The 22,035-nt window shown below is 56.1% G+C and overlaps 2 protein-coding genes across 3 annotated transcripts; both read right to left on the bottom strand.

Moving 5' to 3' along the window:
• Nucleotides 1-3,844: 3,844 nt before the first annotated feature.
• On the bottom strand, nucleotides 3,845-10,031 carry TGFB1I1 (transforming growth factor beta 1 induced transcript 1). Of its 2 annotated transcripts, none has more exons than XM_043456150.1 (11): nucleotides 9,884-10,031; nucleotides 8,465-8,565; nucleotides 8,288-8,340; nucleotides 8,051-8,193; nucleotides 7,690-7,777; nucleotides 7,468-7,573; nucleotides 7,157-7,351; nucleotides 5,571-5,744; nucleotides 5,225-5,306; nucleotides 4,761-4,909; nucleotides 3,845-4,535 (listed from the first exon to the last, which is right to left on the bottom strand). In XM_043456150.1, exons 1-11 carry the CDS (start codon nucleotides 9,894-9,896, stop codon nucleotides 4,269-4,271), a joined length of 1,371 nt encoding a protein of 456 aa, XP_043312085.1. In that variant the 5' UTR covers nucleotides 9,897-10,031; the 3' UTR covers nucleotides 3,845-4,268. The 2 variants fall into 2 exon arrangements, with proteins under 2 accessions (XP_043312085.1, XP_043312084.1); XM_043456149.1 differs by lacking the exon at nucleotides 9,884-10,031 and adding an exon at nucleotides 9,514-9,666.
• Nucleotides 10,032-12,212: 2,181 nt separating this feature from the next.
• On the bottom strand, nucleotides 12,213-21,691 carry ARMC5 (armadillo repeat containing 5). The gene is made up of 6 exons (XM_043455839.1): nucleotides 18,543-21,691; nucleotides 16,413-16,520; nucleotides 15,510-16,296; nucleotides 14,135-14,631; nucleotides 13,398-13,530; nucleotides 12,213-13,297 (listed from the first exon to the last, which is right to left on the bottom strand). The coding sequence occupies exons 1-6, from the start codon at nucleotides 19,018-19,020 to the stop codon at nucleotides 12,478-12,480; spliced, it is 2,823 nt and encodes a 940-aa protein (XP_043311774.1). The 5' UTR covers nucleotides 19,021-21,691; the 3' UTR covers nucleotides 12,213-12,477.
• Nucleotides 21,692-22,035: the final 344 nt, after the last annotated feature.

Raw genomic sequence — 22,035 nt, 5'->3', positions numbered from 1 at the left:
AGGAATTGTTTTTGGACTCAAATCTGACAGTGTCACTCCTCTGCTCAGGAAACCTCCAGAGCTCTCCATCACACCCAGGAGGAGGCAGGAGCCTCTCATCCTGAGGTTTAAGGCCTGCCGTGCCCCGACCCCTGCCCACCCTTCCCCTTGCTCCTCCACACCAAACCAAGGATGAAATCACATTTCCTTCCCATGCCCGTGCCCTCCCCAGCCCCTGGATTCTCACACCCTCCAAACTTTTCTATAAACTGTGCCTTCTGCCTGGAACACCCCCCTGCCTCCCAAATGGCCAGTTCCTACTCAGCCTTCAGTGCTCAGCCCATGGCATCTCTTCGGGAAAGACTTCTCTGACTTTACTGACACAGTTCTGAGTACATTGTGTGGACCTTGCCTGGGTCCAGATCTGCCTCCCCAGTAGACCAGCGACTCCCCCAAGAGCAGGGGATGATTGGATTCATCCCTGGAGTCCCATTGCTCAGCACAGGGCTGGACGTGAGAAGGGAACAGCTTGATAAATAGATACCAGCTCCTCTATCTTTCTAGAAGAACTGACCAGACTTGGGTGTCTGATTATAGTAGTCGGCTTCATGGTGGAAATGAGAACAGAGAACAATATTTTAGGGGAAGGTGATGAGTTGTTTAAGGAATGCCTTCATTATGGTCCCTTCAAAAACAGACTCTAAGATGGGAATTGGGGTGCAAGAACTGTATTGGGGAGCTGATCACAGTCAGGGCTGGGAAGGAATGAGGAAGAGAGACAAAGAAAGGAGAAAAGCCAATAAACAGTGCGTTGATGAAAAGGTTACCACTGTGGGACTTCCCCGGTGGTCCAGTGGCCAAGACTCTGAGCTCCTAATGCAGAGGACCTGGGGTTTGATTCCTGGTCAGGGAACTAGATCCCGCATGCCACAACTAAGACCCAGTGCAGCCAAATAAATAAATAATTAATAAATAAAATATTTTTTAAAGAAGTTACCACTTTGACAATCCCAGTGGGGACCCTCTGAGACACTGTGGGGAACTCACCTCAGAATTGATCCCCAGGAACCAGAGAGCTAGGATAGTTATTCACCAATCCCTATCTCTAACTGGTTGGAGGTTCCGAGGTTACAGAATCCCACCCATCCACCCAGGCCCTCCTCCAGACAGAAACTCAGGGAGCATCTAGGGACACTGAGGGTCTGGGAAGTGTCTGCATATGACTTCCCAGATGGGTCAGGTGGATACAGGCAGGGCACCCACAGCATCTGCTTCAGCGGGTGATGAATTTGAAGTGTCTGGCTGAGTGGTCCAGTGGTTAAGAATCCACCTTGCAATGCAGAGGACTCAGTTCCATTCCTGGTCAAGATCCCACCTGGTCAGGTGGCATAAGATCCCACATGCCGTGGGACACCAAAGCCAGAGCAGCACAACTAGAGAGAAGCTCATGCGCCCCAACTGTGTCGGGTGACCCGACACAGCCAAATAAAATAATTTTTAAAAATCAAGGGTCAGGAAAAAATCTAGAGGCAAGTATCAGAGGACACATTGGGGTTGTAGGCACTTAAAATCAGATCTCTGTGGCTTCCCTGGTGGCTCAGCGGTAAAGAATCCACCAGCAATGCAGGAGCCGCTGGAGATGTGAGTTTGGTCCCTGGGTAGGGAAGATCCCCTGGAGGAGGGCATGGCAACCCACGCCAGGATTCTTGCCAGGAGAACCCCATGGACAGAGGAGCCTGGAAGGCTACAGTCCATGGGGTCGCAGAGTCACACACGACTGAAGTGACTTAGCATGCATACACCTGCCCTCATCAGAGCCTGCAGAGTGCTGTGTGATGCGGCACCTTGTTCCTCTTTGACTGCAGCTCCTACGACTCTCCCCTGCTCGCTCTAATCAACCACATCGGCCTTCTTTCCTTTCTTCCAACACACCAAGCTCGTTCCTACCACCTGGCCTTTGCACTTGCTCTTTCCTCTGCCCGGGGTGCTCTCCTCAGGCTCTTCCCTCAGCCTTCAGTCTCAATGGAGATATTACATATTCACAGAGGCTTTCTCTGATGCTCTGGTTCACGTACCTCCTTCCCCACTTTCTCTCAGTTCTCTTATTTTTTTTCCTTCTCGCCTTTCCTCCTTCCCTTCCTTCTTCATTCCTTCCTTCATTAGCAAACATTTTTGGAGCACTTACCACCTGCTAGACAGCAACTTGGACACCGGACAGATAACAGCAAAACAAATGTGTCGTTTGACAGACAAGCTCCCAAGAGCTTGCCTTCATTTCAGAAATAAACAAGCATGGACTTCTCTGGTGGCTCAGTGCTTGAGAATCCACCTTCCAAGTCAGGGGACAAGGATTCGATCCCTGGTCGGGGAACTAAGAGCCCACATGCCTAGGAGCACCTAAGCCCACTTGCCGCAACTACAGAGGCCAGTAAAATACATAAATAAATAAATGAACAAGCAACAAATACCTGTTTGCAAAAGTGATACGTGAGGGACTAGGGAGGTGCTATGGGTGGAAACTAGGGAGAAGAACCAGCTTTACCTAGGCCATCAGGGGAGTTTCTGTTACTTTACCACACTTGTCATTGCAGTTTTGTTTCTTGTTTTTTTTTTTTTTTCCCATCTGTCTCTCCTACAAGGCCAGGAGTCCAAGGAACATGTTTCTCAGCACCCAGCATGGACCTAGCACAATATGTGGTCAATGAACTCTTGGGAAATGAATGGCTCAAGACTGGGAGGCAGTTACAAGCCAAGGGATGGATAGCACTCTCCAGGGAGGATTTGTGAAAGAGGAAGAGCCAGAGGCTTAGGAAGACCCAGGAGGGGAGCTTCAGAGAGGAAAGAATCTGGGGAAGGTGGTTTGTCCAAAGCCAAGGCAAAAACCTCACCTTTGGCTCTTGCCCTCACCACAGCTGTTCTCCTTGGCTGTTAGCCCCTCTTTGAGCTGGAAGGGCCTTTGGGGATCCATTGTTTCCAGCCTCAAACCCTAACTAACCCTGTAGTTAGAGCAGGAATCTAGGCCCCCTTCCTAGGGAACTGGGCTTACAAAGACCCCTGGGGTTTGGGGATTCAGATGCAGCCTGAACCTCTCTGCACCTAAGAACCCGTGGTCTCACCCTTCTCGCAGGGGCTTGGCTCCTGTGTCACCTCCTCCAGGAAGCCCTCCTTGACTTCCAAGCTGAGTTAGAAGCCTCTTTCTAGTTCGTACAGCTCCCAGTTTCCCTCAGTCAGTGCCCTGACCACCCTAAGTGCCATCTTCTGCCTAAAGGAGATGTTATAAGTCAATACTAGCATGAGAAACTGAAATTTAATGCTCAGATCCAAAGGGTGGGAATAAATTGGCACTTTTGAATGGAACCCCATCTCTGAGGGTCTTTTAAGAAAGGGGGTGGGACTGCCTTGGTGGTCAGGTGATTAAAACGGCACTTCCAATGCAGGGGGTGCAAGTTCGATCCCCGGTGGGGAAGCTAAGACTCCACATGCTGTGCAGTGTGGCCAAAAAGTAAAAGATTTTAAAAAATTATTAGAGGGGGAAATCTGGAGACCAGACAGGTGGCAAGGGTGAAGGGAGTGCGTACAGATTAAGTGCTTAGTTCGAGAATATAAGGAACTGATGGGTCGGGGGTTGGCAACAGGAAGGTTTGTTGGGGCTCTGCTTGAATTCCCGTCCCGGCTGGCTGGCAGCCATCTATACAATCCTACGCACGTGGCCGGCCTTTCCAGCCTCAGGCTCATCTGAAGGGCTGAGGCTGCAGGCCCGGCTCCCGCCACAAGGCGGCGGCCTAGAGCCCACGGCGGCCATAGCAGGACAACGGGCGGGACATCGCGAAGCCAGCCACTCCCGCGCAGAGACACAGCACCGACGTGACGTGGAATGTGTGTTTATGTAGGTAGAAAAAAGTGCACAGAACAGTGAGGGGCGGGGAGAGGGACGTCTTGGCCTGGTCTCGGATTCGTGGGAATTGCAAGGGCCCTCCTCCAGTCGGGGGGCTCCCTCAAGGCTGGGAACAAAGTGAGGGGCTCACGTGGGATCGGTCAGTGTACGGACCCACTTCGGGAGGCGTGTGGCCGTAAGGGTTCGCAGGGCCTTTTCTGAACTCGCCCACGAAGAACGTACAGTACCTTCGGGGCCGGTTCCTCCAGTGGGGTGGGGCCTCAAGAAGTCGGGCTGGTGGAGCCCCAAGCTCCAACAGCAAGGCCTTGAGGTCTGGAGAGCCCGATCTTTTGAGGGGGGGGAGGGCGAGGTCTTTGGGGCTGCGCTCTCCCGGAGGGGCGACCCCGTCAGGGGGTCAGCCGAAGAGCTTGAGGAAGCAGGGCTGGCAATAGGGCTTGCCCGCGCGCTCCTGGAAGGAGCCCTTGGTGAGCGGGCGCAGGCAGAAGGTGCAGGTGAAGTGGTCCGGGTGGAAGCGGCGGCCCAGGGCCGACACGCATCGGCCGGTCACCGGGAGGCCACACGTGGCGCACAGAGACCCGCGCCGCGCGTGGAAATGGTTCTCGCAGAGCGGACGGCCCTCGTGCTCGAAAAAGCTGCCTCCCGAGAAGGGCGCGAAACATTCCTGGGGAAGGGCAACCGCGAAAGGATGGGTCAGCGCCAACCTCCAGACAAAATAACTCCCTTTTGGAGTTGAATAACCCCCAGAGACTTCCGCAGCCCCTCGCACCGCCAACAAGCATGAAACTCCGCCTCCCCAGGGGTCCCGCTCTGAAAAGTCCCGCCCCGACTCCTAGTCCCGCCCCCATCGGCCCCTCCCTCCAAGGCCCCGCCCCCCACATTTGCGCACCCGGCAGACGAAACAGTCCGGGTGCCAGAGCGCGCTGAGCGCCGAGATGTAGTTGTCCAGAATGGGGCCTTGGCAACCCTGGCAGCGCGGCGCGAACAGCTGCAGGAAGTCCCGGCGGCAGTAGGGGCGGCCCTCCCGCTCGTGGAAACCTAGGAGCGGGAACAGAGTAAGGAGGAAGGAAAAGGGTGCGAGGTGGTACCGGGAGCCCACAAAGATCGGAGACTGGGGGGCCGGAAGCGGCGCAGTGAGAGGACGCAGTCGGTGGAGAGGGACAGGGTCTGGGTGGGGGCAGAGCGGGAGCGAGTGGGATGGGAATCCACAGGTGGGATAGGCCGGGGCCAGGAGAGAGCAGGAGAAAATTCAGGCCCCTGAGGATTTCGGAAGTCCTAGTGGGCGGGCCCAAAGGGAGCGGGGCTGGATCTCGAGCGGACCCGCGACTTTCAAGATGGGAGTCAAGCTCTCACCTTCATCTCCGAAGGGCTCCCCGCAACTAACGCAGCAGAAATGCTCCGGGTGCCAGTGGGTGCCCAAGGCAGTAACCATCTTCTGCGGGGAATGAAAGGGAACACTCAGCGTGCCTCCCCGCCCATTTCCTCTCCCCTTCCACCCTGAACCAATAAATGAGTGGCTTGAAGTATGACTTGAAGCTGCGGGAGACCCAAGCAGGAACTTGGGAATCAAAGAGCGCAGAGTCCGAAGAGATGAGGAAGAGAACGCTGGAAGCGGCTGGGATGGGGATGGGAAATGCCTAAGTGGATGAAGCTCCTCAGGTGAAACAGAGGCGGGGCTTGTGGTCCAGGCGGGGCTCACGTGTCGGATGGGTTGATTGCAGAGGCCACATCGCGGAGAGAAGCGCTCGAAGTAGCACTCAGGACAGAAGGGAGCTCCATCCTTCTCGAAGAAGCTGCTGCCTCCCAGGGCGGTGGAACAGCCGCCGCAAACGAAGTGCTCAGGATGCCAAGCACGGCCAAGCGCCGTCACGACCTGTGAGTTGGGGGTTGAGGCGTGAGTCAGAGTGGCCGTTGGGCTGCCAGATGCCCAGTGAGCCAAGGTTTATGTGGCACTTTTCACATCTTATCTCTGAGAAGTCAGGATGAAGTATCGAATGTCCAAGTCACTCAATCCCAAAGCGATGGAGATTTAAGCCGGCTTCCAGCACAGTACCTTGGGCCCACCATACGTTTTGTAGGTCACAAACATGTTATAATTTCTTTTAAAATTAGAAGAAAAAAATGAGCTAGAAGAAAATGACTTAATATATTAATGTATTCATCTTCACTCCAACAGTCATAAAATGCAATTTATATATTTTTTAATGGAGGAAGGGGCCCATGAAGGTGAAAGTGCTTAGAAAATTCATAATGTCACCCTGTTTTGCTGAGATTGGAAATTCTCAGCAAAATGGATGGCGGTAGGGCACTTTATCTAGCAGGAGGATCTAGATCAACCACTGGGCACAGTTGCTGATAACATCTGCTCAGTCAATAAGCCAAGAACTGGAGCTCCCAAACCAGACTGGTGGAGGAGAAACAGTCTTTGTGGGTCCCGAAGAGATGGTGGGTGGAGCCAATGAGGCTTTTGTGAAGATTAAATGAGATAGGGGACTTCCCCGGTGGTGCTGTGGATAAGAATCTGCCTGCCAATGTAGGGGACACAGGTTTGATCCCTGCTCCAGGAAGATCCCACATACCTCGGAGCAACTAAGCCTGAGCACCACAACGACTGAGCACATACTTTAAAGCCTATGAGCCTCAACTACTGAGCCCATGGGCTGCAACTACTGCAGTTCTTGTGCCTAGAGTTCTGCAACAAGAGAAGCTACCGCAATAAGAAGCTTGCGCACCACAACTAGACAGTAGCCCGAATCTCTGCAAGGAGAGAAAGCCCACACACAGCAATGAAGACCCAGTACAACCAGAAATGAAATAAATTGATTAATTAAAAAAATTACATGGGGGTTTGTAAAGGAGCTAGCATAATGCCTGGCACACAGTAGGACTAGAATAAATAAAACCTGGGTTGGAATTCTTACTCTGCCACTCACTTGCTGTCTGACTCGGAGCTTCAGTTTCCTCGTCCACAAAATATGAATAACAATAATACCCACTGGCTCCAAGTGAAATGGGTCTATAGGTCTCTGGGCTTCCCAGGTGGCGCTAGTGGTAAAGAACTTGTCTGCCAAAGCAGGAGATATAAGAGATGCAGGTTCAATTCCTGGGTGGGGAAGATCCCCTGGAGGAGGGCATGGCAACTCACTCCAGTACACTTGCTTGGAGAATCCCATGGACAGAGGAGCCTAGTGGGCTACAGTCCATAGGATCGCTAAGAGTTGGACATGACTGAAGTGACTTGGCACGCATGGGTCTCTGCCCCCTTACTCGCAGAGCTTCACTTACTTGCCCAGCAATGGGTTTATTGCAGGAGCCACAGAGGCCCTTGGCCTGGGTGGGAACGCCACGGCGGCTGAGGTCAGACTGAAGTAGCCCCAGCATGGTGTCCAGGCTGCCTTTGCTGGTGGGCCCTGTTGGGGAGGGGGTGTCCTCATTCACGGAGCTTGGCAATGGTGGTGGGGTGGGCCCCGAGGCTGGAAGCTGCAGTAATGAGGACAGGAGAGTTGAGTCAGCAAGGCAGCACAGGTGAGAAGGTCTCAGATGGGTTGAGAGCCATAAATCCACATTGGTCCACCCCCACTCCCTGAGTGACTCACATGGTTCTGGACACGGAAGTCAGAGAGTGAGGCCATCAGTCTATCTAGCTCCAGGGTGGCTGAGGTGGCTGAAGGCTTTGGGAGAACAGGGGAGGGGCTGGGAGGGCTGTGAAGAACACAACTTGTGTCAGCTCAGAGTCTCAGGGTAATGCTTCCTCCAATAACTCCAGCGTCCAGAACTGACCACCTTTTTCCCAACCCTACCAGCAATGCCAGACTCACGGGCTGGGCCTTTTCTTGTCCTCAGACTGGTCCTCCTTCTGCTCCCCTGCTGTCTCCTTGCTAGATGGGAACTGAGACATTATTTCATCTGCAGAGAGGAGAGAAGGGCACTGGGCCTGGGGCCATGCTCTAGCCTCCTTCCCAGTTAAGACTCACATCCCTTTAGCTGCTACCCTGGGAAGTCTATGGGCTTCCTTGGTGACTTGGACAGTAAAGAATCCGCCTGCAAGGCAGGAGACCCCGGTTCAATCCTTGGGTTGGGAATATCCCCTGGGAGAAGGGAATGGCTACCCCCCTTAGTCTCTGCCCAGCTCTGCCCTGCCCCCCATCCCATCAAGGCCTGTCCCAGTAACCCTGGTACCTGTTATGTTGAACTGAGTAGCATTAAGTTCCTGAAGCAACCTGTCTAGCTCACAGAGCCCCGTGCCCAAGACGCCGCAGGAAGAGGAGAATGGAGGGGTGGCAGGGGCTGCAGGCTTCGGGGACCGAGGCTTGCACACCGTGCTGGGAAAGAGGGTGGGAGCTTGGGTTCAGGGGTGGGGAATACAAGCCCGAGTCTCAATTGGCCACCCCATCCCCCCATCCCCAGTCTTCTCACCTATACAGATGGTCCTTGTCCCCAGAGGCTCCTGAAGATTCCCCAGGCCCCATCTATAGAGAAGGACATGTGTGTGGGATGATACGCCTGTACTCTGCCCTACTCAGGCCTGGGTTTCCTTTCCTCTCACCAAACCTGGCCCGAGTGGTTGTCCCTCTCCCCAGCATCTGAGCTCACCTGTGTCAGAGGAGACGTGAGGGGCTCTGGGGGCCGCTCTTTTAGAGCCCCTGACCTTGGCATGTGTGAGGTTGTGGTCTCCAGGTCAGAAAGCAGGGCATCTGCAGGGAGAGGCCGTCAAGGTGAGAGGTTGAGAAGTCAAGGTTAAGGCAGAGACAGGGCCTTAAGAGATCAGAGAATAAGCGTTCTAGGTGGGCAGTACCTGAGGACAGAAGCCACTATTAAGAGTAGAGGTCAAGAATCAAGAAATACAAGGCAGACCATGGCAGAGATGTGGAAGGGCAGCAAGGACTATTTACGGTCACAACATCCCACGTGGCTCTTCCTAAGAGTCATTTACAAACTCATCTACCTGACTCTTTAATTCTCTGAATCTTCGGTAATGCAGTCAAAATTGGCTCTTCACTGGAGGCAAATTTGGCTCCACCCCAAATTGCTCAATTGGCTGTATTCCTGACACCTGCTTTCTGATTGGACCCTCTTTCTGCCACACCCCCTACACCTAAACAGGCCCCTCCCAGCCCTGGCCCACCTCCAGATGCCACTGGGCTCCGCCCTATGCACCTCATTGGTGAGTCTGGTGGGACCTGCTTTCTGATTGGTTTATTCTTCAGTACCCGAGCCCGTTACTCATTCTGAGCAGCACCCCCTACTGCAGGGTGCTGGAACGCCTTCTCTCCCACAGAGCGCACAGCCTTCGTGCCCCAGTTCCAAGGGACAGGGAGGATGAGATGCGTGGGTCCTCCTCTCTGCCCCAAGTCGGAGGGACAGACAGCACCACCCCCAAAAACACACAACCCAACTTCCCCCCTCTCCATCCCCAGATCCAGAACCTTTGAACTCTTTACCTTCCAGATTTAAAGTCCCTGCCCCTTTACTCTGCATCCCTGAGCGCCTTGATGGAACCCTTGGCCTCTCCCTGGCATCTCAGCACCCATCTATTATCTTTACTTTCTGCCCCAAGGACCTGACCCTACCATACTAAAGGGCCCTTAACTCTTTCCTTCCCCAAACCCTAAGGCAAGCCCATTTTCTTCTCCAGAACTTACTGTCATAGTCTCCCTTCCCGACTACTTTCCCAGTCCCTGGACCCAAGGTCCTTTTAACTCCTCCCTTCCCAGAGCTCCTGAGCCCAGGCGTCCGCGGGCGCTGCACCTCCCTGCCCATCCGTTTGCAGCCAGCGACGGGGGAGCGAAGTGAAGGAAGAAGGGAGGGAGCGACCAGTCTGGCAAAGGCAGGAAGGGAGCGGCAGGAAGGGGGACGTGGAATCGGAAAGGAGGCGCCTGCAGAGACCAGAAGCGAGAAGACCGGGAGGCAGGGATGGAGCGATGCCGGGAGTGCGAGGGGGCCCCAGGATGGGGAAGCGGGTCCAGGCAGTGGTGAGGGGCTTGGGGACAAGGGGACCCGGACCCCACTCACCCAGGTCCTCCATGACGGGGCGCGGGCAGACCGCGCGGGGCGAGCAGGGCGGGGGCCGTGTCCGGTGGGGGCGGGGGGCGGGGGACGTCCGGGAGCTGGAGGCCCAGCCGTGACCATGTAAGGAAGCCGGGACCCGCTGGGATAAGGCTGTTGGGGGGGGGGGGGGGGAGAACGGGAGAACCCGGGGGGGGGGCCTGTAAGGGAGGGAGGGCCCCGGCCCACCCAGGCCCAGCCCGCCTGCCTGCTGCGCAGACGGCCACACCCCAGCCTTGGCCTCAGCTGCAGGGAGCCCCAGGCGGCCAGAGTCAGAGTAAGAGAAGTGGCTCCTCCAGGAAAAGCCCGGGATCCTCTGCTCAGGGAGACTCTTAGACTCAGAGTGAGGCCCCCAAGCCCACCTGCCCCCATCCCCAAAGTTAGTACCTTGAGTCCTAGACAGAGCTTGTCTCCCACCCCCTACTATTCCCGGAGGATTGCTCTAGACAGAATTTTGGAGTTGGAGGCAGTGGTGATGTTCTAAGGATCTGTCAGGTCCCAGGTTCAGAAATCTTCCCTAAGAGACTGTGACAATGACATAAACAGAGGTCCCCAAAGGCACACAAACTGGATACAAAGAAATCTCTGAGACAGAGATGATGATCCCATCCACAGACTGTCAGCCATAGTTGGAAACAGACATACAGACACAGGTAAACAGAACCTGAGGCCCAAGTCCCACGCAGACTCAGGAGAAATGCTTCCAGGCAGCTAGACCTCAGCCAACTGTCCCCTGCACCGAGATGACCCAGACCTGTCCCCCAAGAGCCCTTTCCCAAGATACTGATGAATATAGAGAAGAAAGCAAGACACAGATTCTGGCCACAAAGGAACAAGAGGCTTCCCCTTGACTGAGAAATCAAGTTGGAAATGAGAAACTCTAGAGATAGGTGTGGGCGGACACAGCAGTGCTGCAGACAGACTGTGGGTCTCAACTCAGACACAGGTCGAGAAGTGAGCACTGGAATGGCAACTCAGGGGCTTTTTAAAAAAATACTGATGCAGAGGGAGGGGGCTCCGCTGGGAAGGAGAGGACATATGTATCCTTATGGCTGATAAGCATTGTTATACAGCAGAAACCAACACAGCATTGTAAAGCAATTATCCACTAATTAAAAAGAAATTTAAAAAATACTGATGCCTAAGGCACTCTCCCCTCAGTCCAATTCAGTTAGAAAGGGCCCGGGCATCAGTACTTTTAAAAAAGTTTTCTGGGGAATTCCCTGGTGGTCCAGTGGTTAGGACTCCAAGCTTCCGCTGCAGGGGGCACAGATTGGACCCCTCGTCAGGGAACTGAGATCCCACGAGCCATGCCATGCAGCCAAAAAGGAAGAAAAAAAGCTGGAGAGAGAAATGAGTAAGTCCTTAAATAAATATTTATATATTCCATTAAAAAAAAAAAAAACTCTGCATGGTTGTAAAGGACATCCTGAGAAGAGAGATCTGGATACTCTCAGAGGCAGCAAGGGGCCCCCTTGGCTTCCCAGAAGTTAGTGGACGGCCCCAGTCCAGGCCCTGTCCTCAAAGTCAGGCTGCCACCTAAGTGGTCAATGATCTGGGAGCCAGGCTTATGGAGATCATGCCGGGGCAACCAAAGCAATGTCAGCCTAGGGCTCCAGCTCCCTTTGGGCGTGACCAGTGGCCTCAGGGACTTGAAGAACACAATAGGTCTTCTCTCAGAAAAACAGCAAGACACTTGGTCCAAGAGATGAAAATGGACCCCGAGATAGAAGGTCCATGATGGGTGATGGGTGATGAAATGATAGTGCCAAGGTCTTGGACATCCATCCCCACCCACACATCCCCTCAGCCGGCATCAGGGTCTGTATCCAGCTGGGTGGCTGCCTGAGCAATGAAGTAGCCTGAGCAGGAAGCAGGCTTCCCTTGGGGCCCAAAACCACATCCTCAGGAGCAGCCTGGCAACTGCAGCATATCCAGGGGCTCCAGGAACCTGCACACTGTTACTTATTAAACTCCTGAACGCCAAGGTTGGCCTGTACTGAGACACAGTTGTTGTTGTTTAACTGCTAAATCATGTCCTCTCTACGAGCTCCACCAGGGTCCTCTGTCCATGGGATTTCCCAGGCAAGAATACTGGAGTGGGTTCTCATTTCCTTCTCCAGGGGATCTTCCAGACCCCAGGATTGAACCTGTGTCTCCTGCATGAGCAGGCAGGTTCTTTACCCCTGAGCCACCAGAGAAGGCCACTGAGATAGACACCTGGACACAACCCTGCTGCATGGGTTAAGAGGTGCGGGTACTCCCACAGGAAAGGAAGCAGACACCACACAACAGGGGGAGCCGACTCCAAAGCTTTTAATTCCAACTCCATAAAGCTGGGCCAGGCCAGGTTCCTGGGGCCCTGGGCTGTTCTCCATCTCGAGGGCCCCATGCCCAGACCCTGGCCTTGGCTTCTCACTCCTGAGTCTTCAGACCATCACCCAGGGCTCCAGGTCCATCCTTTCACGGGCCCTCGACGGTGAGTCTTTCTGCTCAGCCTCCTCCCACCGAGAGAGACCTTCTCCTAGCTAACTCATCCCTGGGTCTCCTCCCAGGATACATCAACAGTCTAGGCTGGGACCCTTGCCCCCCGACTCCACCCCCATCACCACAGCCAGTAAGGCCTCGGTCAGGGGCCCGGCCTCCTCGCCAGCTGCTTCCACAAGCCCCACCAGAGCCAGGGCCCGCTTCCGGGGGCACTGCTCCGGCCCCAGGGTCCAGCGCGCGCAGTGGGCAGCCAGCCGCGGCCGGCCCAAGCGGAACACCTCCCCCACAGACTCTGGGCCACCCTGGGGTCCCAGGTGGATGCGGCCCACAGCTTCTTCCAGCTCCTCCTCCAGCCCTGGCAGCAGGAAACGGCCAGCGGCCTCCAGGGCCTCCTCAGCCTCAGAACCCAGCAGGGGCTGGCCTGGAGGAGGGACAGGCCCCAGGGCGGCCCCACAGCCCCGGCAGCCATGCAGGTGATGCAGGATGGGCCAGGCCGCGCTGGGCGACAGGCCTCGGAGGGGCACTAGGTCCATCTGGGCTTCGGCAAAGCTGCCAGCCAGCAGGGCCCGGAAGAAAGGGGAGGCGGTGGCTGAGGCGGCTCGCTGGGCAGGGAGCCGGAGGCCTGAGTCCAGCAGGAAGTGGAGGTCGGGGGCTGGCATGGGGGCTGGGCCCAGCAGAGGTTCATAGAGGCAAGGGGAGGGCGGGTCTAGGTCCAAGGGGATTGCAGGTAGGACGGCTGGGCTCCCTGTGGGAGACACCAGGCCTTGGAGGCAGGAAAGGGAGTCTGCAGCGAAAAAGAGGAAGAGCGGGTGCGGAGCGGGCCGGGTGAGCGCCGAGAGGAGGAGCCGGAGGCCGCCCTGGTCCAGAAGGAGCCGGCGCCACAGAGAGGGCTTCCTTTGAGGGGAAAAGAGAATCTTTCAGAAGGTGGAAAAGGGCGGGGCTGGAGAACAGCAATCTTGAGCCCGCCCCCGCGAGGTACCCAAGTCTCCCTCACCGACAGATGAAGGGCAGGGTCAGGGCGCAGGCCACACGGTCCTCCGGGCTCCCAGAGAGTAGCAGGTGGGTGAGGGCCCCCACTCCGAAGGGCGACTCGGCTTGCACTGTTAGGTTCTGCAGCAGCATCTCACCTGCAGGGGTGGGTAGAGCAGGTCAGGTTGGGAGCTGGGGTGGGGCTGGGGGTGGGCAAGAGAGGCCCCTGGGAGGAAGGAGGGGGTGACCTCAGGGCAAGGCAGAGGATGACGACCACAGGCCCCAGAGGGATGGCAACCCAACACCAGGAACTGGAAGGTTAAGGGCCAGAATAGGAAGTGGGATGGTTAGGGAATGACTCTGGGCCCTCGGGGGCTAAAACAGGGTACAGAAGATGGTCAGTCCCTGACAGGGTTGGAAGGGGGCTTTGGGAGGACGTGAGCCTGGGAGGATGTGATGCCTGAGCCGCAGTTTACATCAGTGTGCCCAGTGGAGTCAAGGACAGTGCAGAAGTTAGGAATACGGGGAAATGAGAAGAGACTGGGGAAGAAGAGGCAGATTCTAAGCTGTTCAGGCCAAACCTGGTGCTGGGGTCCCTGGGCCCCAAGACACAGTCAGAGGTTGAAGAGCTGTGTGTGAGGACAATGGAGGAGAAGGGAGTCCTTCTCGGCCACCAGCTGGTGGCTGAGGTTGTTCGCAGGGATGGCGGTGAGAGTGGGCGAGGTGCAGTGGGAGGGGAAGGGTGAGGGGCGCAGGACCCACCCAGCTCCCGGTGCTGGTGCTGGCTGCGGCGAGCCTGCCGGGTGCGCAGCGCGGGCCAGTCGTCGGGGGCGACGCCGAGCACCAGCCAGGCACGCAGCAGCGCCGCCCCGTAGCTGCGCACGAAGGCCTCGAGGCAGGCGGGGTTGCAGGTGAGCCGCGCCAGGATGCGCAGCGCGCGGGGGCTCGGCGGGCCCGGAGCGCCCGTCACGTAGGCCAGCAGGCCGCACAGGGCCGGGCCGGTCACCAGCGCCCCGCTGGGGTCGGGAGCCTGGGAGAAGCGCGACAGCAGCAGCAGCGCCGGCCCCTCGCGGCCCCAGGGCTCCTCGGCGGCAGAGGCGGTGGGGCTGCGGCCGGGTGGGCGCAGGGCGCGGGGCGTCCGCAGCGACGTGGGGCTGGTCAGATCGACCGGTTCTGGCGGCGGCGGACAGCACTCCGGGGACCAGTCGGGAGAGATGTCTCCCGGGCCTGCGGCATAGCCCTCGGAGATCAGCCAGGACCTGCAGAGGTGAGAAAGGACTTGGAACCCGGAGCCGAGGGGAGGGAGCAGGTCTAAAGATCAGTCCTCCAGAGGTGACTGAGGCAAAAAGAGACAGCCTGAGGGGGACAGGGGAAAAAGGGAGGGAATCCCAACACCCACCCACCCCCATTCAGCAATTCCCCACTGCCTATTGCCTCCGGCATGCTAAGTGCGCTTCAGGTACTACAGAGAAGCATCAGCAAAAAAAGGTCATGACCTTCTAGAGTTTCTATTCAGCGGTGTGAAGTGATACTTGTGGAGAAAATGAAAAGGGAACAGAGACACGGAGGGGTGGGGGAGGGGAAGGTGGTAAGGAAAGAGCTGACATTTCAAATCAAGTCCCCATGAAAGTAAGATCTAATCAAGGCATCTCAGAGGAGGAGTGCCCTGGGCACAGGTAACAATAACCAGAGGCCCTGCCCGCACGCACGCATGCACGCATGCACGCACGCACGCACGCAGGCTAAGTCCCTTCAGTCATGTCTGACTCTGCGACACTATGGGCCATAGCCTGCCAGGTTCCTCTGTCCATGGGATTCTCCAGGTGAGAATACTGGAGTGGGTGGCCATGCCCTCCTCCAGGGGATCTTCCTGACCTGGGGTCTGAAGCCGGGTCTCTTGCATCTCTTGCATTGGCAGGTGGGTTGTTTACCACTGTGCCACCAGCAAAGAGCCAAGGTCAAACAAAGGTGGCTCCAAGAGAGAAGAGGTGTATTTGGAGTCTGGAAGGCGGTCATGTTCAGTGAGAACAAGGAATTAGGAGTCAGAATCAAAGTCTTACGAAGACAGAATGGGTGGGGGCCAGGTGAGTGAGGGTAGTGAAGAGGCCCCACCCCACAGCATCAGGTGGGAACTCACTGGAGGCTTCGGAAGCTTCCGGCCTCTGCCCGCTCGGGGGTCCTCTCCTCAGGGAAGTCCCAGGAAGCAGCTTCTCTTCCCTCTTCTTCCTCATCGCCAGCCTCACCACACAGCTGCCCGGCCAGGAGAGGTACCAATCCCAGAGCCTGAAGCCGGCCCAGGGCCCCTGTATCATACAGGAAGCCCACGAGGGCAGCCACCACACGAGGGTGCCAGGTGCTGGCACGGGGATCCCGCAGCAAGCCCATCAACAGCTCCAAGCCCCCAGCATCTCGCAGCCGGGCCCGGTTGATAGCCTCCCGGCACAGCAGACACACAGCCCGCACCAGGGGCTGCTGGGAGGCTGGGCTTGCCCCGTTGAGGCCCCGGCGCCGCCGGAGTTCACCCAACAGCACCTCCACGCCCCCAGCATTGCCCAGGGCAGGCCGCACCAGGCCCTGGGCACACAGGTTGGCGAGGATCAAGATGGTGGCCTCACGCACGGCTCTTTTGGGATGGGAGGCCAGGCCAACCAGTGGGCCGAGTCCCCCACCCAGACTGAGCTGCTCAGCACAGGCCCGGGAGCAGCCTCGACTCAGCTCCAGGAGGGCACGGACCAAGGCCAAGGTCAGCGCGGGATCTGGCGCTGCAGCCAGAAGTTCAGCCAGTGGGCGCACTGCTCCCTGCTGGGCCAGGGCCAGGCGGTGCTGGGGTGAGTCCGCCAGGTTGCGGAGGGCGCGGACCACACTCTGGCGGCACTGGGAGTCCTGGCAGGCTGTCAGGCTCTCCACGAGCAGGGGAACAGCACCTGAGGGTGGGGGGTGGGGGGGGGGAAGGAGGGTGAGGGAGGACAGACCCCAGCCCCCCTCCACCCCTTCTTTCATCCCCAAGCCCTAGCCGGCTCCACCCTCAAAGCCCACTCACCAGCAGAGTGGATGTCCCCGCAGCTCTCAGGTTCCATGGCTAAGTTCCCCAGAGCACGGGCAGTTCGGTTCTGGATGCTGTCTGTCTTCACACACTGAAGAATAGTCACTGCGAGAGAGTTTGGCCTCTTGAGGGTTCTACCCCTTCTTGTCTCTCTTGTTAATCACCTCAAGAATGTGGCCTCAGGATAGGGTGCTCAGGGCCTGGGATGACCCTGAGGGATGGGATGGGGAGGGAGGTGGGTTCAGGATGGGGGACGCATGTACATCCATGGCTGATTCATGTCAATGTATGGCAAAAGCCACTACAATATTGTAAAGTAATGAGCCTCCAATTAAAAAAAAAAAAAAAAAAATGAATGTGGCCTCAGAGAGTCAGGGAAGGCCTCCAGAATAGGCCTAACACTTGCGGGATCTGGAAGGTTCAATAGGTAGGTGTTTGCTAGGTGGATGGTGGATGGGAGTGTTATAGGGCATTTCGGGTTTGGTAGCACCCCTTGCAAAGGCCCAGAAGTGAGATCTAGTGTTTATGCTGTGACTTCACAAAGGGCCTTATCAGGTCAAGAAATGAGGACTTGAATGTGAGGGCACTGGGAGCCATACAGGGTTCTAAGAATGGACATGACATGATATAAATTGGCAGTCATGAGGAGAATGGATTACAGGGGAAAACAGTAAAGCAGAGGGAGCAACCCAGAAGCTGTCACAATAGTAAGAAGATGGGTTGACCCAGATACCAGCACAGCCCAGCACAGTCTCTGAGCATGTGATGGAAAAAGGCAAAGCAGCGGGATGGATTCAGGAGATATTTAAAGTACAGAACAGTGAATGAATGATGGGGGTTATACACTAACAACAAAACTTATATTTTGAGGACTTAATGTGCAGGCCTCTTGTCAAATACATTATGGTCCAGATACATTTTATGAAAACTGAAAATAATGTTTTATGTTATCAAAAAAATAAAGATTTCACAAAATAGGCCTAAGTTTATAGCTAGCAGGCAATGAAGAACGCTGTGTTCACAATGTTGCCACTAGAAGGCGCCAATTTAGCTAGTAAACAGAAAAGCTTGCTATCTTCTGAGTTTGTTCTCATTGGAAAAACTGAAATGTAGACAATGCACAATATTATATAAGTTGCGTGCTCTGTTGCTCAGTCATGTCTGACTCCTTGTGACCCCAGGGACTGCAGCCTGCCAGGCTCCTCTGTGCATGGGATTTTCCAGCCAAGAATACTGGAGTGGGTTGCCATTTCCTCCTCCAGGGGACCTTCCAGGCCTAGGGATTGAACACACATCTCCTGCATTGGCAGGCAGATTCTTTACCACTGAGCCACCTAAGAAGCACCACTGTATAAGTTACAGATGTACAGTATAGTGATTCCCAAATTTTAAAGGTTACATTCCATTTTTAGTTATAACACTGGCTTAGGGTTTGTTCTAGTTTTTTTGGCTGTGCCTGGAGGCTTGCAGTTCCCTGACCAGGTATAGAACCTGGGTCCCAGCAGTGAAAGCACCAAGTCCTAACCATTAGACCACCAGGGATTTCCCAGAATTTGTTCTTATTTTGCTAGTTTTTAATAACTGGCAGTACCCAGTTCATACTTTGAGTATCTGTGCTCCTTCTTTGTATTTTATTTTCTCCCTATTCCAATTTTTTAAGGTAGTTATTATTACCTCATTTTGCAATCCTCTGATGGGTCTAGCTGACTGCAGAGCCCACTTTCTGAAGCACTACACCTAACATCTAGCTCATCAAATGGGATTTCAGAGCTCTGCACAAGGCTAGACACTGCAGGCACTGAGTGCCTGCTATGAACATAAATGAAGATTAAGAATCATTTCAAAGTCACCAAATAACCCTTTGGCCTCCACTAGCCCAGATGCGAGAGAGGTGATCCTCAATCAATACCCAGGTAATTAGCTGTAATTATCAGATCTAGGAGGGCTAGCATATCATTTCTAGAAAGAGAAGTGACGTCACGGGTCTCGACAACAAGAAAACAGAGGGCGCTGCGCCGTCCTAAAACACAATCTTTCAGGTTGCAGCACAAAGAACTCGAGACTCCGCCCAGGCCCACACAGAGGTATGGGTGGAAACCTTCTAGGAAGTGAGGGCGGAGCACTTACCCAACGGGAGAATGCCTCCGAGTCTGCGCACTTCAGCCCGGCACGCCCCTTCCGTACAGCAGTTGGCCAGGATGCTGAGCGCCAAGTCCAGCGTCTTGCGCAGGCGCGCTGGTGGCGAGGGTGTCGCTGGCGACGCAGCAGAGGGGGCGGAGCCCGGCGAAGGGGAGGGGCCAGAAGAAGCCGCTGACTCGACCGACGAGGGGGCGGAGCCTGCGCCAGCCTGGGACGGGGCGGGGCCCGCTGCAGCCGCTCGCCGTAGCAGCGCGAGAAGGGGGCGGAGCCCGCCGCGTGCCCGGAAGCGCTCTATTCCCCCGGCTGCCTTGACGTGGCGCGTACGGAGGGCTAAGAGCGCACGGCCCAAGGGTGTCTCGTTGGTAGCTGTGTCCTTTCCCCCACCTAGACCCTCCCCAGCCGCCGCCGTGAGCTGCGCGAGGCAGAACGAGAGCGAGTCCGTGGGGGTTGACTTCGCAGCCGCCATCTTGGCTCAGGCCTAAGGCTCCGCCCCTCTCCTCGCAGCTCATCCAAGGGAGCGGAACTGGAAAAGAGGGGCGTGGCCAGCACCGCCTCTCTGACGCTTTTTAAATAGCGCCGCCGCTGTTCTGCAGGTCGGAAGTTGTAGTTCTCGATCCTGGTGCTCTGACTTGCACAGTCGCAGAAAAAATGTTGAGAGTAGTGGTTATTTAATCATTGTGAGAGCTCTAGAGGCGCGTGCGGTGCATGCTGGGATATGTAGTCTGCGCCAAGTTTAACACGCCTAGCTTAGGATGGATGGGAAACTAAAGGGCCTCAGGTGGACCGGTACCTCCGACCTTGGAGTCTCGGTAGGGTGCTACTCCAGGTGACGTGTCTACTCCGCCTCCAGCGTGTTCTTGGCAACGACAGCTCGCTTTGCCGCCCCCTAGCGGTAGCCGGGGCATTGAAGTCTCCGCTGATGGACTCAGAACCTCGAGCGGAGGAAAGTGTCAAGTTCCTGATAGCGGCTGCAGATAGGAGTAGTTGCTCCACCAGGTGAACGAGAGGGTTAAACCCACAAAGACCGTTCGCTGCCACTTCCTAGAATGGCACGAGCTAGTGGACATTTCCGTTTCCGGTGCTGGATTCCTGGGTCCCGAGAGTCTTCAGCTCTGGTTGTGCTTGTGAGTTGAGTGGTTGGTATCTAGGAAACGGAACGCTCTTCCGGCTGGAGTCGCGAGCTCCAGAAACGGCAAGGGAGGACTCCGACGGCGCCGAGCAGCGGGGGAACCGGTTGTCTGGATCCCAGGAAATCCCAAGGCCCGCCTTTGTTTGCGGAGTTGTTTCAACACAAGCGGCCCTTGGTGTCGCCGGAGCAGTCGGCCGCCTGGGAAATGATGCTGGGCCTGGGTACCTATGTAGGCCAGTCTCTGGCCCTGGGGAGGGAGAAACTCTTGCCAAGACCAACTCTCCTGCGGTCCCTGGAGCCTTCGAGTGCCAGCAGTGTGAATTGACTGCAGCCTACCTCCCCGATCTCAATCATCACCAAAGCAGCCACGGCGGTGGCAAACCCTACTGCTGTCCCCAGTGTAGTAAAAACTTCCGACGGGGCTCAGATCTGGTTAGGCAGCACGGGGTACACACCGGCGAGAAACCGTCCCCCTGTCCCCAGTGTGACTGTTGCTTCAGCCTGAGCTCTAACCTCACGCGACACCGTCGTTCTCACTCAGGCCTCCGACCTCACAAGTGTCTGGAGTGCGAGGAGCCTATTATTGGCCGCAGCTCGGACACCGGCGGGGACACATGGGTGAGAAGCCTGACACTTGTGCCGAGTGTGGCAAGACTTCTTGTGTTAGCTTCAACCTGATCCAGCACCAGCGCACGCGCACGGGGGAGAAGCCCTACAGCTGCGGGGGACTGCGGCAAGCGCTTCAGCCTCAGCTCCAACCTGGCGCAGCACCAGCGCTCCCACACCGGTGAGAAGCCCCACCTCTGTGTCTGGTGTGGTGACCGCTTTGGGTGCAGCTCTTATCTGCTCAAGCACCAGCGATCGCACATGGTGGAGGAGCAAGAACTTCACCTACAGCTCCGACTGCCTAAAGCACCAACTCACCCACAGTGGAGAGTGACCCTTCAAGTGTCCTGAGTGTGGCTATGGCTTTAAGGAAGCGCACCCAGTTCACCAAGCACCAGCAAGTCCACGTGGGCGAACGACCCCACGCCTGCCCAGAATGTGACAAAACCTTCTCCCACAGCTCCAAGCTTCTTAAACACAGTGCTCGCACACAGGCAAAAAATAAGTGCACCAAACTCAGCTGCAGCAAGAGTTTTGTAGACAGTTCAAATCTGCTGCCGCACCAACACTCCCGGACCAGAAACCTTAGGCTTTGAGCCAGCGTGACAGGAGCTTCCGCCAGAGCTCTCACCTGCTCATTCACCAGGGGGCGCACCGCGGAGAGAAGCCCGCCGTCTGCCGGCAGAGTGGCAAGGCCTTTGCCCCCAGCTCCCGACCTGGGCCAGCACCAGCACTGCCGACACCCCTGGCTTAAGTTGCAGCCCAAACTTCAGCTCTGACTTTGGTGCAATTCTTCAGGAGACTGAGGGGACCAGAATTTCTCAGCAAGCCTCTTCTGCTCCTCTGGGGCTGATGATTTGTGGGCTGAATCGGGGAAGCCCAGGCTGGAGGAATTGGGACAGAAAAGTGGGGTTGGGCATGTTCTCAGAGGCCCTGGAGATGGGACTCCAGCTGGAGGGAGAGTTTGGGGATGGAATAAACTGGCCAGGTTGCTTTAAGATGCAAAGCACCTTTCGCAGCTGCTGATCAGATCCCTTCACAGGTCCAGGGAGTGAGGGGGTGCATTACACAGGAGCTGTGGCTTCCTCAGCCCAGGAGAATTGGGCCAGATGCCAGGCAAACCCCCATGAGGAAGACAGTGGAGAAGGAGGAGGTCGGGGAGGGCCTCACCTCCAGAGGGGACTATAAGGAAAGGTGTGTCCTAGCACACGGCTCAGAGAGGTTGAACTGGGGACCACTAGGTGAACTCTGGGGTATATGATCTCTTTGAAAGACAACTGTCTACAAGGTGAAGCTGCTGGGGCCCAGGACCAAAGCAACAGACCAGGAAGCCTGGTGGCATTTCTAGGCGGGGGCAAAAGACCAGAGGTTGGTCATCTGTCCTTTCCTCTCCTTTAGCCTTTTCCCTCAAAGGTTTCCCAGGTTCTTTCTCTGATCCCTCAAAGAGGAGAAAATGGTGACAATTTAGAGTGCCCAGACACAGGGGACTGGACACAGCACTGTAGTCTGACCAGCACGGGTGGGCTGCCTGTGTAAACAAGCCTGTTTCTGTTGGTAAAAACAGTCTGGGAGCCTGAGGGAGGCTTCCTGAAGCACTGCACAATGTGTGCCCAGAGCAGAGGCTAAGCTGTGAGCCTCTGCTCTCCCTGTAGCCGGTTGTGTTCCTGGGAGGGGCACAGAATATAGTCCTTTTGAGGTTGGGGGAGGCCTAGTGCCTGCCCCAAGGAATCATGAGACCCACGCCTC

Source organism: Cervus canadensis, chromosome 32 (assembly GCF_019320065.1).
Source record: "Cervus canadensis isolate Bull #8, Minnesota chromosome 32, ASM1932006v1, whole genome shotgun sequence".
Lineage (NCBI taxonomy): Eukaryota > Metazoa > Chordata > Mammalia > Artiodactyla > Cervidae > Cervus > Cervus canadensis.
This window is presented reverse-complemented; position numbering and strand designations above follow the sequence as displayed.